This window comes from Marmota monax, unplaced genomic scaffold, assembly GCF_021218885.2.
Source record: "Marmota monax isolate L192 unplaced genomic scaffold, Marmota_monax_Labrador192_F-V1.1 WCK01_AAM20220418_F8-fsc00081, whole genome shotgun sequence".
NCBI classification, from domain to species: Eukaryota; Metazoa; Chordata; class Mammalia; order Rodentia; family Sciuridae; genus Marmota; species Marmota monax.
The window spans coordinates 7840514-7859165 of record NW_026695234.1 but is presented as its reverse complement, the minus strand read 5'-3'; the positions used below and the strand labels follow the sequence as shown (position 1 = coordinate 7859165).

At 41.0% G+C, this 18652-nt stretch overlaps 1 protein-coding gene across 7 annotated transcripts in view; it reads right to left on the bottom strand.

The window, feature by feature from the left end:
- The window catches only part of Cadm1 (cell adhesion molecule 1), a 314576-nt gene extending 302613 nt beyond the window's left edge, over positions 1–11963 (bottom strand). For 4 of the 7 annotated variants that reach the window (XM_046438621.2, XM_046438622.2, XM_058577102.1 and 1 more), the window contains exon 1: positions 11799–11962. In XM_046438621.2, the coding sequence (XP_046294577.1) occupies positions 11799–11931 (133 nt within the window). In that variant the 5' untranslated portion in view covers positions 11932–11962. Of the gene's footprint in view, positions 1–11537; positions 11593–11798 lie in introns of those variants that run through there. The other 3 variants (XM_046438620.2, XM_058577099.1, XM_058577100.1) reach the window with 2 other exon arrangements.
- Between the last annotated feature and the right edge of the window lie 6689 nt (positions 11964–18652).

Genomic DNA, 18652 nt, shown 5'->3' with positions numbered 1-18652 from the left:
AAATGACCCCCAGACTTATTTAACTCATGGGTGGATAGTGGTACCCTTCACTAGGAAAGGAAATGCAGGAGAGAAGAAGAAAAAGAGGAGAACAGATGTTAAATTCAGTTTTAGACATCCTGATTTTCAGAAAATACAGTTAAAGTGCTTAAAATTACGGGTTTTGAAGATAGATCTGATTTCCAATCCTGGTTCTGACAATTAACTATTTGTGTCCCTTGGACAAGAAGCTCATCATCCTCTTGACTTTTTCACCTATAAAATGAATCAACACTGGTAGCTACTTACAGGGTAAGTAATGAGATCATGAAAGAAAATAGCAAATAAATTATATTTGCTGTTTTGTCATCTATAATTATTTAAGATAACTATGGAACACCCTGACTAACGTGTCCAATAGGCAGTTTTAGAACATGGTCCAAGGTTTATATGCAAAAAGGTATCTTGGCTATGCACTTTAGAGTAAATGTCTAATGCAAAACAAAAAAGAAAGAAAGAAACAAAAGGGTTTTGTTTTCCCAATTTAATGAATGGAGAGAAGGGTAAAAGATGACTGATCAAAAGCACGGTAAAGGCTGGTTATTAAACATCAGAGACACATTATATTAATACTGAAAGGAAGAGCCCTTACTTTCTTAAAAGTAACTGTGAATTAAAAGGAAAAAAAATACCGATTCATTAGATTCCCACCACCCAAATAAAACTATTGCCTTAGAAGAAAAAAAAAATGAACAGAGATAGTAGAAAAAATTGGCTTCTAAATAAAATGAAATGACAGTGGGAAAATTGTCAATGTATACAAAAACAGCATTCAGAGCTGGGGCTATAGCTCAGTGGTAGAGCACTTGCCTTGCACATGTGATGTACTGAGTTCGATTCTCAGCACAACATAAAAATAAATAAAGATATTGTGTTCATCTAAAACTAAAAAAATATTTTTAAAAAAAACATAGTATTTTTCAAATATGAAGAGAGGATATAGGCATATGTTAACACTGTTTTGTTTAAAAGTACAAAAAATTGAACACTGTTCATTATGTTTTAACAGGAAAAATGGATTAGATATACCAAAAAAATTAATAAGAATGAAATTATTACAATAGGAAGGTTGGCAGGAATGGAGCAGAAAGTATAGGGCATTTCTGAGCCATGCTCATGATTTCTGTGTTCAAAATAAATCTTCAATATAAAACAACATAAAATTGAATATATGCTAACCGTATATTTAATTGATTTTACACACACACAATACTATCTACCTTTAATAGGATCTATTTTAAAACAAAAAAGATGGAAAAAATCTAAGTCTAACATGGCATGTTTTTTGTCTTCAGGCATCTTGGTGGAATAATTCCAAACCTATTTTATATTAACTATACATGTGACTGAGAACCAGCATTTTCACCAAGGGAGATAGCAGATACAAATAAGGAACAGGAGATAGAGAGAAGCAAGCACCTGGGATGTTGGACTGGAAGTGAAGGCATCAGTATGAACTTGAGATTTGAGTAAAAGAATTATATAATATTTTATTGCTACTTTTCCCTTCAGTCAGAGGGGGGAAAATATTTAAGCTTGTGTGTATATATTATTTAGCAAATGGGAAAAATGTCAACAGTTGATTAATCTAGGTAAGGAAAAGGTAAGTAAATATTCGCTGTCGTGCTCTTCTTTCAACTCTCCTATGATTTAGAAATTTTTTAAAATAAAAGTTAAAAAAAAACCTTCTAGAAGACAAAGATGTACCCAACACAGAGCCTACTATAAAAGGAGATACACAATTTAAAAATCATTTTTAAGCACGCATTTTTCTACCAAATGTGTATGGGTTAACTATAGAAATACCATTTCTTTATTAAATATGATAACAAGCTAGAAAAGTCTGAGTAGAATAATAAAGTCCTCTGTGTTAAAAAAAAAAAAAAAAAAAGACCCAACAGGTAGATTTATAATCTCTGTACATTTTTCCAAGGTCACTAGATTATTCCACTCACTTTCAAAGATATTCAACTCCAGCGGGATCTCTGCCACTTTATTCTTCCATTTCACCTTAGAGCTGATTGAGTACATCCTAAATTAATCCTTTCAATATAGTATTTCTTCATATTCTCTAACATGTGAGGGATTTATAAATGTGATTATGTATAGAGACATAACCCCCCCACCACTAGGCAGTGACTGTTTTAACATAAGTGATAGATAATGCTTCCTACTTAAGCATATTCACATGTATGATTTTATTTTTGTGGTCCTTACATAGGTAGGTTGTTTTTGCTGTTCTTAATTCTTAAGTAAAGCATATGCTATACTACTCTGTATAAACGGTATTCCACTTGCCAACCTGGCTTAGTGACGGAGAGATTTGCTTTAGGAAAGGGAAATGAAACAGCAACTAACATTCCCACGATTACTAACAAAACTAAAGAAAAAGGACAGAGGCCTCTTCACAAGGACATGTGCTCAGAAATAGGCACAAGGAAAAGTGAAATTCAGTGTCATTTAAGCTAATCTCTACTTGAACCTTTTAAGAGATAAAACCATTTGAGCAGTAATTTAGTACTAAATTAACTTGTTTTTTTTTCTCCCTATCTTGAAGTTTCCATTGTTTAAATAACGGTTTCTGCAAGAGAAATGAGGCAATGTTCCTTTTATTCCAAAGAGAGAAGCAAGCTGATGACTTGTGAAGTCTGGGTGGCTTGGTTAATCACAGGTGTATTTAATTCAGTAAAAAGCCAAATACATAACCACATTTGGACATAGAACCTACTCCCAAAACTGTCCCCAAGTACTCTAAAACCATAACATTCTTATATCATTGTACTATCATGCTGTATAATCTTATTCTACTAGCAAGAACTGAACTCTGAAGAGGAAAGACTCCAGACAATGAAGAAAAGAAAGGAAGAATTATGGCACATAGTAACACCAAATAAAAGCTTTGAAACAATCCTTAAAATAACAAGTTTAGCAGTCAGACTGAGAGACGAAGATTCCATCTTTTTGTTTCCTTTTTATTTTTTTTTTTTTTTCCATTTTTGGTATTAGGTTCAGGCTTTGCACATGCTAGGTGAGAGCTACATCCCCAGCCCACATTATATTATCTTGACAGAGGGTCTCACTAAGCTGCTGAGGCTGGCCTCAAATTCATGATCCTCTTACAGCAGGCTCGTGAATAGCTGGGATGACAGGCAGGTGCCACCACACTCAGCTTCATCTCATTTTTTTGTTTCTTAGGTCAATGATAAGTCACTCTCTATTATCTACCAAAATACAACCAAATTCATAGACATGCCCCAATGTTGGCGTGACTATTTAGTTAGGCAATACTGATCCCAAAGCCAAATACTAGCTAGTAAAGGCCTGCCATTTCTCCAGGTAGGTTTTCTCTGTACCTACAACATCCCAGACATAAGCATCAATACACCACTTTAGGTGGCATCTCCTGGGTCATTTGCAGAGGGGCTAATCTCATGTCAAGTCAGCAGCTCCATATGAGGTCCTCTGACTTTGACTTTAACCCTTAAAAAGTCTTCCTATGTCTGAACAACTTCCCTTTTTGTCTGAAAATCTTCCTTTTCCAGCTTGTAATTTGTTAAGTCAATTATACCATTTTCAGGCTGTAATAAATCCCCACATTCAAACAGGTTCCACCAAATAGCTCCTATACATTTTCAACATTCTGAAATTTAAAATTTCCTTTAAAAACATGGTCATTATTTTGACACGTTTTGACTCAGCATAAAGAAATATACTCATGTATGTACCTGTCAAGAAGAAAAAGAAATATCTACATGGAAGTATATTTTAGATTAAGTATGTGTTAGTTAAAATGGAAGATGCAACAGGAAGGTATTTATTCTCAAAGTAGGCAAAGAGAATCAGCTGTCATTCACCTATAAACCAAGATAGACAGTTAAAGATAAAACAGTAGTTTTTTGCAACGGCAACCAGCTGAAGGCTGATGGGTAGACCACTTTCTTCCTCAATTTCACTGGAGAATCATCAGTCTTCCAGTCCCATCAGGATTGGGCTGAAAAGTAATAAGAAATGAGGGCAATTAGAGAGGAAATTCTAGAGCAATTGAAGAAGGAACCACCTAAAGACAAAACAGTACAGATTTTGAAGCTGAGGCAAGAAGTAAGAATTTATTGTGTTTCTGAAAGGCAAATATTATGATCCTGTCCTGAAAAGAAACAGAAACTGCCGTGGGTAGACCTGAGCTCTTTCTGCCTAGCAGTGAAAGGCCGGAGTGGGGGATTTAGCTAGGAAGCTTCTGCTCATAAAACGTGGTTCGTAAAGGGCACTGAGGATGCCGGAGAATATAGTGGAGAAAAAAAGAGGAGAAAAAAAAAAAGACTCCAAATTTAGGGACCTTGAAAACTAGGATGATGATGGTGTCATTCACAATAATGGAGACTTTGAGAAAAGCTGATACCTATGGCAGAAAGATAAGATTCCATTTTTGACATGTTAACTTTCAGGTTAATCCCAGCCAAGTGAAGATATGGTAGAGACAATGGAGAGATGGAGCTAGTGAACCTTTTGTTCTCAGGCAGATTTTCCCCCACCCCTCCAAGGATGGCATAACTTACTTCCAATTTGACACTGCCCTCCAGTGCTGGGCAGCTGAGGAGGAATTAGAGCCTACCTTCCCAAGGAAGTCAGCCGAGAGGAAGATACTTATTGTAGGCATTTTTAAAAGTCCATATGTCACTGGAATATCAACTTCAAACACCTAGTAGCATTTAAATATATATCACAGCACTTTCATTTCAAGCCTATTTAACATTTCTGAAATATATAGACCAAAATGTTGGGTCAAATAACTATATTCCAGTAAAACATGTCCTAAAAGATAAGAAGTTTTCCTGCTCCACCTCTCTCTTAGATAATCATCTCGCTCAAGACACCTGTCAGTCAAAACAGGTTTTTTAGAGATTGCTTCCTCTCAGCCTTAAAGGCCACACAGCATTTTTGGCCATGCATGTATATAAACACCTACATTTCCTTTTTTTTTTTTTTTTTTTTAAGATACTGGGGATTGAACCTTGGAGTGCGTAACTAAGCCACATCCCCAGCCCGTTTTATTTTTTATTTTGAGATAGGGTCTCACTAAGTTGATGAGGCTGACCTCGAACTTGTGATCCTTTTGCTCAGTCTCCAGAGCCACTGGGATTATAAGCGTGCACTACCGTGCCCAGCCATCTCCCTTTTTTCTAACCCTAGATCATGGGCAACTGCACCAAAGCTTCTGAGGACCAGCACTGGAAGATCTTCAAAGAAAAACTGCCCATTAACCACAACAGCAGCTGCTGGCTCCAGCCTGCAATTTAAATCTCTGAAAAAGAAACTGTGGCTTCTGAAATCTAAACAAGGAGGTGCCACTTGTAATTACAAACATTCCAGTGGGTTCCTTCCTTCATTGATGGTTTCCAAACAAAGGCTTTTTATTCCATTTTGGTAGTGCTCCCCAAACCGTGAATGTACGAATTCCTTTGTGCATTTCTTGTGTGGTAGCCAGCTCAGGAGGCGGGTTTTCACCTGGTCAGGGCCTCTAAGACCCCCTCAAAAGCATCTCGTGTGTAATTACCTGTTTGGCTGGAAACCAAAAAACAAATGCTTCAGATTTATAGCCTGCATTAAATAAAACATTTGAGAAAGAGCCTCTTTAAAAAAATAAAAATAAAAAATCTCTCACATTCCACGAACCTTGGAAAATGGAACCAATCTATTTTGGAAAACCAAAAAGTTTAAAAATTAACATTGATGTATTCCAACATTTCTAGCTGAAATTTAAAATTTGTATTTTAAATCAATGGGGCAAATATTTTGAAGTAAAGATAGTAACCTTTTCTCTCCCTATCACCCCTCACCCTCAACCCACCAAAATGTGGTCCGAATACTTACAGCTTCTTGTAAGGGTTCCCCACGCCAAAGAAACCATTTTTGATCACTTCAGTTACAGAAAATAGGCTGAAATTAGCACTTAGCCAGTTAGAAATGGGAAGACATTTTTCTTTTAAGCAATATATTCACAAAATGCAAAGACTTTTATACCATGGAGGCCTATGAAGATAAATATATGAACAGGGTTTCTCCCAGCCATCTAACTAAAATAAGCCTTCCTATATAAGTTCTTAGATGGAGGGTACTCATTATGGGAACAACTGGAAATGGCCAATCTCGCCAAGGGTGCAAGCCACAGTTGGGGTAGCTACAATTACTGCATATTTACACAACCATGTTTATACAACAATAAAATTCATCTCATCAGATCCAAACACAACCTCGCTCAAAATAAACTAAACCAAAGGAAAGGTCTCGCAACAAGCAGTAATCATGCTCTGGTTTCTCTGGTTTCTGCTTTGCCATTACCCACTGTGACAACCCTTCATTCTGCCTTTTTCAGAAAAGCAAAGGTAGGGCAAAAATTCTGTATATCCAGTTGAGAATATGTATATTCAGATAATGATACTATGATTATGAGGTGGGGGGAGTTGTATCTTAAAGAATCAGCCTTAAGTAATTGTGGAAGAAATTATAGGATGTCCAGTGTCTATTTGAAATAATGAAGACGAGGAGGAAGCACAGAAGGGACAGATTGACCAGGGGTGGGATAACTATTGACACCGGGTGATTTGCATATAGGGCTAAATATGGCATTCTTTCCACTATTGGATATATTTGAAATTTTCCATAATAAAATGGAAAAAAAGAGAAAATATGGCCAATATAAAAAGGTCATCTTGCAAAAACAATGATTTATCAAAATTCTTTTTCAGCTCTTTTTCTGATAATGACAAAGAAAGAGCCCCTGCTAAGAAAATCAAATTATGTTCTTGTTCTTAAACTTAAGAACAATTCCTTTTTTCCTTAGTTATATGGAACCAGTTCTACTGTTAAAATTAATCCTTGAAAAGAAATAAAAATCTTAAAAACGGAAACCTGAGTCTTGTGAATCCTACTTTTCACGTATCTGACTTATTATAGCAATACAAGCCTGGTGTTCTCCCCTATGAAGGTGCTTTGGACGACATTCTCGTGGTGGCTGCCAAATAATGTCCAGAGGTTTCAGAATCATTTGTCAACACCAAAGACAACATTACCAAGATCTGGTCCATTCTTCCCAGAGGTCATTCCTTCTGATCCTTTGGTTTATTACCTAAAGCAACAATTAATCTTGCTGCCTTTGGAATACAAAATATTTTTAGCCGAAGTGGCATCCTCCCCCGATCCATATTTCTAACTGGGCATCCCTGCCAGGAGGTTTAACAAAAGGTCCACTGGCTGGACATCAAGGGATCTGTCTCCATCCAGAATCTGTAGCTAACCCAGCTTCAGTTCAGCTGTGAACAAGGTCCCTACTTCTCTGGGCTTCGGCTGTCTCATTTTGAAACCACAGATGATTTCTAATACCTTTCCCTTTCAAAAACTCCAGAATTACAAGAATCTCTAATATTTTTGAAAAGGACGTATGCAATAGAAAAGGTTATATTTTCTATTCAATAATTTTTAATGTGAACATGAATATTGTATGTGGGTGAGTTTTGTATATTGTGTCTATATGCATATATAAGTATGTGCATATACATATTTGTATCAGTACACACATACACTGATACCATTAGGTGCTTATACAAGGACTAATTGCTTCCAACTCAAAGCAGCAAATTTTCAATTCTGCAACAGATGTCGCTGTGTGATTTCTCCTTTCTGTGCTGGATTTTCTGTTAAAAATGCCCAGCATTATGGTCAGTACTATTCTTCCCAAGAAAGATAGACAGCATTTTAATCCTTTGAATTTATTTCTTACAAATTTTTTCTTATGCTGATCACTTTCCATTCAAATCACAGTATCAATTAGTTTGGCCTCATTTAAGAAATTCCCCCAAATGAAAACAGGACTTCTGTTAACAGCAAACGCACACACAATTTTTAAATGTAAATTCTAAATGAAAAATAAGGCGTTAAAATGTAACATACAAAAACCCAACGAGAATGAGACCGTGTATATTCATAGTAATATTATCAATTTTCAAAACCTAAAAAGTCATTTAGCAAAGTAGGGTAAGTAGTAATAAAAAGTCATTTACATATGAGGTTAAAATGTACCAGGTATGGGGAAAAGTCACAAAAACTCCAAAACATCATTAATGATAATAAAAATTCTGGATTTTAGCTTTTACAGCATTTCTTCAAAAATAAATATAGTACAGCTAATGTTATAATTGCAAGACATCTTACCAATCTGACATTCACTATCAACCACCTCTTGACACATGTCATAGAAAAGTGACAGCTCTTTCCCTTCAACCAATATATCTTCCAATGATCATCAATCTCAACAGGTAGCTAGCACTTTCGTCTGATGAAATTTTGTGGGGGGGGGGGACCCAGAAACCGGTTACCTTCTGGAATTTTTGAGGGAGTGGAAAGCGAAGCAGGCAATGAGTCAGGCACCAACTCCAATAAGAATATTCCTGAAGTCAGGAAGCCAGAGAGGAAGCGAAAGTGTCCTGCTTATTGGCATCTTCCCTGTCCCACTCCCCTTTACCAGGAGGGCCACTGGGGAAAACTGGATAAAGCATGTACAACATCCATATGAATAAAGCTCTTTGTTCCAGAGAACTGCCTGCTCTTTTATTCCCCCCTTTTTCGTATTTGTTCATTTCAAAAGATTGCTCAATGGGTCTCTTGTTCCTCCAAAATGTCCCAGGCAAATAATGCAAGCTTGTCTCGTCACACAAGTCACTAAATGAAGCCTTGTGCGTCTCCAGTGACACACTGTAAATATAAAGTGGCATTAATGAGGGATATTTTATCAAAGCTATCACAGGCAAGTGCAAGTCCCTCCTGTGGCTATTCAATTTGATGTAGGGAAAGGCAACAATAGCAGGGCGGCACTTTTGCAAAGTCCCTGTCCCTGGGATGCAAGCCCCAACAGGCTTCGGCAAGCAAAACTCAGCCCCTGACTTCCAGTCACCACCACAAATCTCCCACCCATCAGCCATCTTCTCTAATCCCCAAAAAAGGTAAGAGAGGGTGATCTACCACTGGTTCATTCAGGATCCAAAACATCATGCATGCACTTTAATGTAATAGGCATAATTAACACTGCTTAGGCAATACCATTTTGGCTGCATTTCATGAACATCCATTTCATCCAAACACGACCAGGAGGGATGGGAGATTTTCTCTAGAAGGATAGATGGCTTCACTCACAGGGGAAAAAGAATCAGGACTCAGTGCTTAATGGCTGGAGTTCTCTTTCCTAGCAAGGATGTAAATGAAACAAGCCTAATGAAGTTCAAAGACAGCACCAACAGGTTTCTTTAATGCTGGGAGTGGGAATCAGGAGCTTCTCAGATCACATTAACAAGTCTGAGGAAGAAAAGTCCCCTAGGCATCCACCTGAAATTTACCACCAGAATATGGGATTTAGGGTTGGGCCCATACCCCCCTCTCAAACCTAGAGCCAAAAAAAAAAAAAAAACCGCATAAAAAATTAAAGAAAGTCCCCTCACTACAAATCAAACCCAATTACTTTCTAATTTGAACACAATCTGATAAACAGAGTACAAACAGGGATGTACACAAGAGCAAGAAGCTGCTTCCATGGTAACTGGCAACAGAATTTTCATGTAGCTTTGACACGCACAGTTGAGTATCAGACCGCTCGTTTCTAAGTCAGCACATATCCCTCGCCGGGAAGGCAACTTCTCACCGCGAGATAGTTACAAATATAGTACTGTTGTTACTACCCGGTGCCTTCAATGAGCAGGTTTGACATGGGAAGCCTAATCTAATCCAGTTCTGCTGCCAAGAGGCATTGCATGGCTCCCATTTTCAGGCAATATCCCCGACCAGCGCTTTCCCCCCTTTTTTTGCAGCTAATACAAGTCTATTGTTGCCTCTATTATGCGCCAGTTACCTAGCCTTTACTCACGCTCACGTTTAACTGACACTGGCGCTTTTTACAATGCAGCAGCACGAGGGATCTTTTTCAGGAACATTTTATCGAACCCCTCCAGTCAGTGGCATCACCTGAAATGGAGTTGTAACCATACCCGGCATCGGCTGAACCCAATTATCTTGAAACTCATAAATTAAGAATTCACAGAGGAAAACATATAAACAACATCCGAAGACAGACGCTGGCAGGGAAGAAAAAATCCCCCAACGCTGGGAATGAAGCCGCTGCCAGACTCTCACTCCTACGGCCCGATATACTCTCCAAGCAGAGATCCTCTGTAAGCCTGTTTTGGGGAAAAGCACCAACCGGCCATCCCCCAAATAAAAAGCCCAGCACCCCCAGATATCCCCATTTCCTACAGCGTGTCTCCTGCGGTGTTTACATAACTGTGTGTCCTCTAGCGTGTAAACAAAAGGCACAGCCCAAGCAAAAAGGCGCTGTGCCCGCCCGGGCCAGGGGCTCCGCAGGTGGGGGTTGAGCTCTCGGCGTCCTCCGCCACTTGTTGCTCAGGGTCCTGCAGCTCTCGAGCTTCAAGTAGGGGCTTTGCAGGCGCATAGCCATACTGCATCCCCTCATGCACCGCCGCCCGTCCCCCGTAGCCGGGAGCCACTCTGTCCCGGCGCCCGCAGGGAGCCCACAGCAGGCGGCCAGGGGCGCGGGGACGCCGCGCCGCTGCCGAGCGCGAAGAGGCGGCGGGAAGGGAAGCAAGGGTGCAGCACGACCAGCCTCTCCGCTGGGGAAGAGCTCCGGTTCCCTTTTGTTAGCAAATGCAAACACTGCCCTCTTCTTTCCCGACCGCGCCAACGCGCCCGGCACACGGGCAGCCACACATGGAGCTCCTGCCGAGCGCACGGTGTCTTCAGGGAAGGCGCCAGGCGTGCAGAGCCGCCCCTGGGCAAATTCCCAAGATTGCTCTCCACGAGGGGGGTGCCCGGAGGCCCACAGGGAGCCCGCCTGGACGCAGAGGCCGCGAACGCGCCCTCCACCACCCTCCGGCCGCCGAAAGGACGAGCTGCCGGGAAATCCGGTGTCCCCACTCGTGGCAGAGGACGCCGTGGGGCGGGCGGGATGCGGGCTCCCCGCGCCTTCCCGCAGAGGCGGCGACAGCGACCGCCCCCCCCCGTGGGGCCGGGCCGGGGGAACTTTCCCTGCCTGGATCCGGGCCAGGAAGACCCGCAGCCTAGCCGAGGGGGCGGAGGGGCTGTGGTGGGCCGGAGGGAAACACTAGAGACGTGCAGTTCGGGGACCGGAGAGAGGCAGAGCGCGGGGAGCGGAGGAGAACAGACAAGTCTGAGGTGTCCTGGGAACCCGCAAGGAATCACGCCGGAGGCGGCGGGTAGTCAGCCATAGGGAGGCTTGGGGGATGGAGAAGTCGGGCGCGGGGGGGCAGTTGCTCAATGGAGAGGTGGGGGCAAACCGGCAGCCCTGGGAGACCAGAGGACCTGCAAGTTGCGGGGACATCAGCGAGTTTAAGAGGGTCCGGAAGGTTTGGGGGTGCCTTCGATCCCTCCCCTTCCCCCATACTCTCTAGCCCCCGGCCCCCCAGTCTCACTCCACTCCGCACCTCGCGCCAAGCCAGGGAGAAAAGGTGTGGGTGCAGCCATCCCTGAGGGCTCTCATTCATAACCAGCCGGGCAGGGAAGGGGAGCAGCGATTCCCTCAGCCCCTTCCATCTCAGCCGTGGAGTTTTCTCTCCACACTCCCTCCGCTTCGGATTTAGGAAGTGGGGGGAGGTTGTCATGGAAACGTTTCCCCCCCTCCATGGCTACGGCTACTGGGGTGCCTGGGGAGGTTTCGGGGCCAACTGGCCGGTACCAACACCTACCTGTGGGGATCAGAGCCGCTGCGGAGAGGAGCAACAGCAGGAGCCGGAGCCGAAGCCCTGGAGGCGCCGCCGCCGCCGCCACAGCCGCTGCCGCCGCACACTGGGATCCGCTCGGCAGCACAGCACTCGCCATGTCGGGCACCTGCCTCAGACTGGCGGCAGTGGCTGCCTTCCGAGCCCGAGCGGACAACTAATGAGATGCTAATTACATGCACTGAAGGCGGAGTCCGAACAGCCCAATCACAGCGACGCGAGCCCAACCCGGCTCTCGAAGGACTCGCCCCCACCCCCACCCCGCCCCCTGGCGCTGGCGTTCGGCGGCGCGCCCGCGCCACCTAGGGGCGGGGCCAAGGGGAGGGGCGTATGCAAATATGTTTATGTTAAAATCGGTCTTCGCTTTCCCCAGATCAAGGAAAAAGTGTTCTCTAGGGCGCTTGGAGTGTGGGGGTTCAGGCTCCAGGGGGCGGGTCTAGCTTCCCGAACACCTTTATTAGGAATGTTTACAGCAATCGCTGTACGTATCAAACCGTCGACTGGAGGACCTCCCTAGGAGGTTCCTCTGCCCGGTACACCGTGTGCATCTGGCCTGGAAACCAGTCATTGCAAATTTCCGTCACTCACCTTGCACGAAGGAATAGATCTTTGGGAAACCGGGCTGTGCGGGAGTAGAGAGTGAGAATGCAGGTCCCCGGATTGACAAAACAATCTGGGAGAAGTGCATGCGTGCTTTGCACGTCCGGCGGAGCGGGAGAGCCTGTTCAACAACCTAGCGGCGGACTTGGGGATAGTTGAGAGATTGGAACCGTGGAGTCGGGTTCTGGGATTTTCGAGTCCGTGTCATTACGGTATATTCTCGAGAAAAGCACAACGAGGAGGGTACACTCAGGCTCCCCAGCTTGTTAAGGGTCTCCTCCCTGGTTTTAATATGTATATGTATGTGTGTGTTTAATATATTTGTGGCATATGTGAAATATATTTAAGATTAAACGCTCACAACAAAAATTCTACCCTGTCAAGGCTGCAGGGGGAAGGCTGGTGTGGAGTAGGGGGCATGCTGAGAAGGAAGGGTCTACCATTTCCTCCCTCAAGACTCAAACCCACTCCCTCCTCCTTTACTCCCCCAGACCTTCCTAAAGCGACTGGACACCAACAGGTGCTTTCAGCTTCCCGGGTCTCTGGGAGAGGTTCTCCTGCTGAAGTGACTTGCATCTTTGGACTCACTCTCCCTCCCTCAAATTACCTTTGTTTTCTTTCCAACCAAGCAGACGGCTCTCTTGTTTGTCTGCTTTTTAATTACTTATTTTCTTCCCCTCTAGAAGATCGTGTGCGCTCTGACCCTCTGTTGCTCAAGCATCAAATTGAAGGAAGAGCCATATTAAGTGTAAAGGTTTATAATAATTTAAGTATTCATAGAATGCAGAACAATAAGATGTAGGAAATACAATTTGCATAATAAATATCAATATCACAACAGCTAAAACAAACCATGACAAATTATCTGTGGCTAAATGACCAAGAGATTACTGAATGTAAATTGCTAAATCTGAGCTATAGTATAGAAAAGCTGCACCCAGTGACTTCTCTAGCCCTCTGACCTCCTTTTGCTAAAAAAAAAAAAAAAAGAATAAATAAATAATAAAATATATAAAAAACGAAGTCATGATCTGCCAACCCACCAAATGAGTTACACTTTCAAACAGCCTCCTATTATCCATTATGCATAAACTAATTTCGATACTGCCCTGTCTTCCCAGCCCTGGATATTCTGCTCTGTAATTACAGGCCCGAATGCAGGAACTGCAGGCAGTCCTCCAGAAGTGGGGAGAGTTCCAGCAGGCAAATCGCAGCACATGAGGCAGGAAACCAACACCACATGGTCACCAGGTCTGCAAATGCCCTAATGCAAGTGTCCAGACTGCAAACCTTACCTATGCTTTATCACCTCTGGATATGAAGCCGCCTAGTTCAGAAATGATGCAAAGCAGAGTCCTGTCAAAATCAGAATTAAAAATTTGAGGGTATATATACATATGCTGAAAGTGATGTGGAAACTATAAAATCAGGTCTTATGTGCCAGGAACACTAGCACAGGGCCTAGAACACAGTAATAGTAATATTTGCTGTTATTATTACTACTATTCTTGTATTTATTGAGTTCTTATTAGTATTTTGCATGCAAAATCTCATTTAATCCTTGGAACAATCTCCAAGGTGCATACTATTATTATCTCCTATTTTATGTTTTTTAAACATGGTAGAAAGATTAAGCAACAACCCTGAGCTCACAGTTTCTAAGTTGCAGATAGAGCCTGTGCAATTAACCAATATGCTGTGCTGGGCCTCAATAAGTATCTGTTAAGTGAATGAATAAATTCCGCATTACAATGTATGAATAATAAGCAAAGGATAGTTATATTTTTAACATAAGGTGAAAATATGCCAGCAACCCAGAAACATTTTTTAAAATAACAGAATTGCAATATACTCCTAAGGAAAATCATTCGTCGTGAGGCTGAATCTCCAAGAGAATCTAGCCAGGCCCCATTCCTCCCACACTCAGAACACAGTATGGGGACATTGGAAGATGTGGAGTGTTTTCATCTCTCTTCATTCTCTTGGCACATCAAGTGAACACCTACTCAAATTTCCAGTTGGCAAAGAACAACATGGGACATTTCTATAGGAAATGCTAATGCTGTATGACTTACCTCACTAGAGGAATGCAAATAGCTTTAGAAATTTCCACAGAAACGCCACCTGTGCCATAAGATTAAAGAACCCACACATCCAATTTCCCAGGTACAGAAACTGAGTCCTGGCACACCTTTAGCATTGGGATCTCCATAGAAATAATCAGAGGTGAGAATTTAGGATTAAGCTGTTGCTACTCTATCCACTAGCCATGCTCCTCTCCCACCCCCAGCTCTTTCACACTAACGATGTCGCCAAGTGATTTAACATATGGAACATGTGAAGAACGTATCAAATTCCCACAGCCGCTAAGTACAAGTTATGACTACTCTGGCTTTCTCATAGTAAAGCTCGTCATTTTCTGCTCCATGGACTAAAACTCCTCGCCAACTACAAGTTCCAACTATTTTTCCCCTTGCTGCATGGATTTAACCAATTTTGAAAACCAGATGGTGTTTTTGCCATTTATAACTGATAATCAATTGTTTTGTGAATTTAATTTTTCAAGAAAGAACTGAAATACTTATCAGAATTACAATCTGGGTGCTACTTGTGTTAGAACAAAATTGCCAAAAGCACCAAGAGCCCAGCTTTTTTTTTTTTTAACTTTAAAGAGAGAGACCTTATATTGTTTGCCTTCACTAAAACAGTTGAGAAATGTGGATAAACATATATGAAAAGTAAGCAATAAAGGGAGATTCATGTTTTGGGGAATATATCAGAGATAATAAAAAGTAGTAACATCTTGCTTGTTAAAATACCAATTATTTTAATACCCATGTATAAAAAGCAACAAAGACAAATTATTAGGAGAACAGTATTTGGAGTCAGCATTTGCCCTGCTGATGGATTTTTAAAGTACCAACAGAAAAGTGTTTTAATCCATATCATGGATTATTTGTGTGTCCCCGGAATTTATGTGGTGATGCTCTAGCCTCAGTGAGATGATAGATGTGAGAACTTTAGGTGATTAGATTTAGATGAGGTCATGAGATTGAGACCCTTATGATGATATCAATGCCCTGATAAATACAGGAAGAGACATCAGAGTTCTCTTTCCATGAACATTCAGAAAGGCAAGGTTAGGTGAGTGTACAGTCAAAAGGCAGCCCTCTGCAAGCCAGGAAGAGGACCTTCACCAGAACCTGACCTTGCTGGCACCCTGATCTTAGACTTAAAGCCTCCAGAACTTAGGGAAAATAAATTTCTATTGTATGACATTTTGTTATAGTAGCCAAAGTGAACTAAAACAATCTGTAAGCTGCATTTAGGTATATGAAAAGAATCGTGTCAGCTTTTTATGGAGAAGTATGCTGCAAATTAAAGAAGTTAGCAATGTATTAGAATATTGGACTGAATAGACTCTCAGCTTATCTAGTAGATAGTTCTTGTGTTCTTAGATTAAGACTGAACAGCTCATCTTTGGGGGAATCCGTCTATGAACCTTTATGAAATTCAAAGCCAGCTAAATCCATATTCCTAAATGAGTAATTTAACACTTTACCCGAAGGTTTATTCTTCTAGAATCATGGAGTTGACAATAAACTCTTGAATATCAAGAGTTGAATATCAGTTTGAAAGGAAGAAGAGTACCAAAGTAGGTTGCAAAAACTACACACAAACTGGGTCAAGGAGCAGCCCCAATTCCCATGGAAGGGAAATTTACCATAGGGACCCAAGTCATAGTTTGTGCCAATCAACTATCTTGGAATATATCCAGGTATACGTGGCCGCTCCAAATATGCACTCACTAGAACAAAATACTATATAGAGCATCTCCATGGAACAGTCACTGTTAAATTCTGGAAATATGTAGGTGAATGAACAAGTTTATCTACTGTCCTGGAACTAGGAGTAAAGTAAGGGAGACAGACATACACCACAATTATTATATATAATGAATGTTTTATAATATATGGACACAGCTCTATGTGAACAGAAAAGGGAGGCACCTAACTATTCTCAGAGGGCAAGTATCGATGTCTATGTATGGGGGAAACATCAAATGGGAGAATGTTCTTCAGCTGAGTCTTAGAAGTTGAGGAAGACTCCACAGGGCAGACAGAGATATGCTGGCGCAAAGGGAAGGTGTGACAAGAAAGGAAGGTCATTTATAAGGTGCTAAAGCTTATATTACAAATATAATGATTGAAGTTGCAAGTAGAATGGATCACAGATCGCTAGAGGACAAGCGGCAAGAAAGGAAGCTAGAAAATATATAGAGAGACCAGGGAATGCCTTGATTGACACACAAGAAGTTTTGACAGTTTACTTTAGGTAATGAGAAACCGTGGAACTAATAGAATCGCATGACCAGATTTATATTCAAGAAAAAATGAATCCCAGATTTGTACTTTCAGTATTGCTGTGGGTATTGGTATCAATCGCTTCAGGTAGGGACACAAGTATGAAACAGACTTGTTTGATTGTTTATTGTTTGTTTTGAGGATGAACACTGGGAAGAAGGTAGTAATTTCATTTGGAAACAAGTTGATTGTGAAATGTCTATGAAATATTTAGCCAGGCAATAAATCATCTAAAATGGCGGCTAGACCTCAGGAAAGTGCGCTGGGATGAAGAGTACATGGGTAAAAATTAAAGCCATGGACTTGAAGAACAGAGAGGGGGGGGAACTCACCCAGAAAGGTCGTTATGAAGGACTTTTTAAAAACAAGCCAGGAGTACCTGTAACCATCATAGAGGTATTTAAGGAGTAGATGGAGCTCTAGGTGAAGGGATACGAGCATAGGGAAAGAATAAAAAGAACAAAGAAGCTAAAGAAGGAAGGGTCAGTAATTAACCATACCAATTGCTATAAAGAGGTCAAAGATAATTGGATGTTGGCATTAGAGATAAAAATCCCCTTATTGCTGAGGTCCAGTATGTGACCAGTCTCACATCCACGTAAACAGTTTGACAAAACAAGGATAGGGGTAGATGCTAATTTTGCTTATCTTGCCAGTAGGACAGGAAGATGTGATTTGCTAGTGATTTTCTAATATGGAGAAATAGCTTTAGAGTTTTTCAATTTGACATTCAATTTCACTGACACTGACAGACAGCCTTGGGTGGGATAGAGGGATTGTTGCAACTCAAGTAACTCAACTAATTATCACATATAGACCTTAGTTTTTATTTCTGAACTAAAATATGATTGGTCATGATGCTGCAAAAGTTTTCTACTATATTTTAAAAGTCATATTTTCCTGATATGATATCATAATTGTCAGATGAGGCTTTGTGATAATTCCATAACAGTACAGCACAACTTCCCAGGCAGCAGGATTTCAGCAAGATCCATTAAAAACAGACATTGATATCTATAGATTTTCATAAAGCTGCAATATAAAATAGCCATATTATGAATATGAGATTGTATCATTCATGCTGCTAAGAGATGACAATGGTAATATAACTTTTTTTTTTTTTAATTTTTTATTGTGGGTTGTTCAAAACATTACAAATTTCTTGACATATCATATTCCACACTTTGATTGGTAATATAACTTTTTGTAATATGGGTTGTAAACAGGGCAAGTTCTGAATAGAAATTGTCTTGGTAATGTATCATGCAGTACCAAAGAGGAAAAGTTTTTAGGAGAATATTCTCAAAAACCCATCCTTGGGGTATCATGATGGCCCTGTCCGAGTATTCACATTTGTCTTTATGGTTTCAAAGGACACTCAAATTTCCTAACTTCATTTTAAATAGGATGTTTATTTTTTCTTCTTTCTGGTTATCCCTGGCTGAGTAGTGTACTACTTAGAGATTAGTATTTTTGCAACAAAGTGCCCATGTTTGTTCATTCTTCAAACTCTGTCAACTTAAATCAAACCATTGTCTGACTTATAACAAACACCAAACCTTAAATTTCCAAAGGACTGCATGTAGTTTAGCAATGCAGCTCACATTGAAGTCAATGTCTGGCTAAATCCCATGTAACTCTTTGAAAATGTAGGGGTTTGTCAAAAGGGTTCCAGAAGAGGAATAATCATCTTACTCTTTTGCAGATTTAAATAGTTTTTTTTCTTCTTTTAAAAGTTATTTCAACTCTCCAAGGATGCCTTTCTATCAGCCAGCAGGAATTCCATGTGGTACTTTGAATATCTTTTTTACCTGTCCCCAGACTGTGAAGAACTGAAGTTCAGTTTGTTTAAAGATC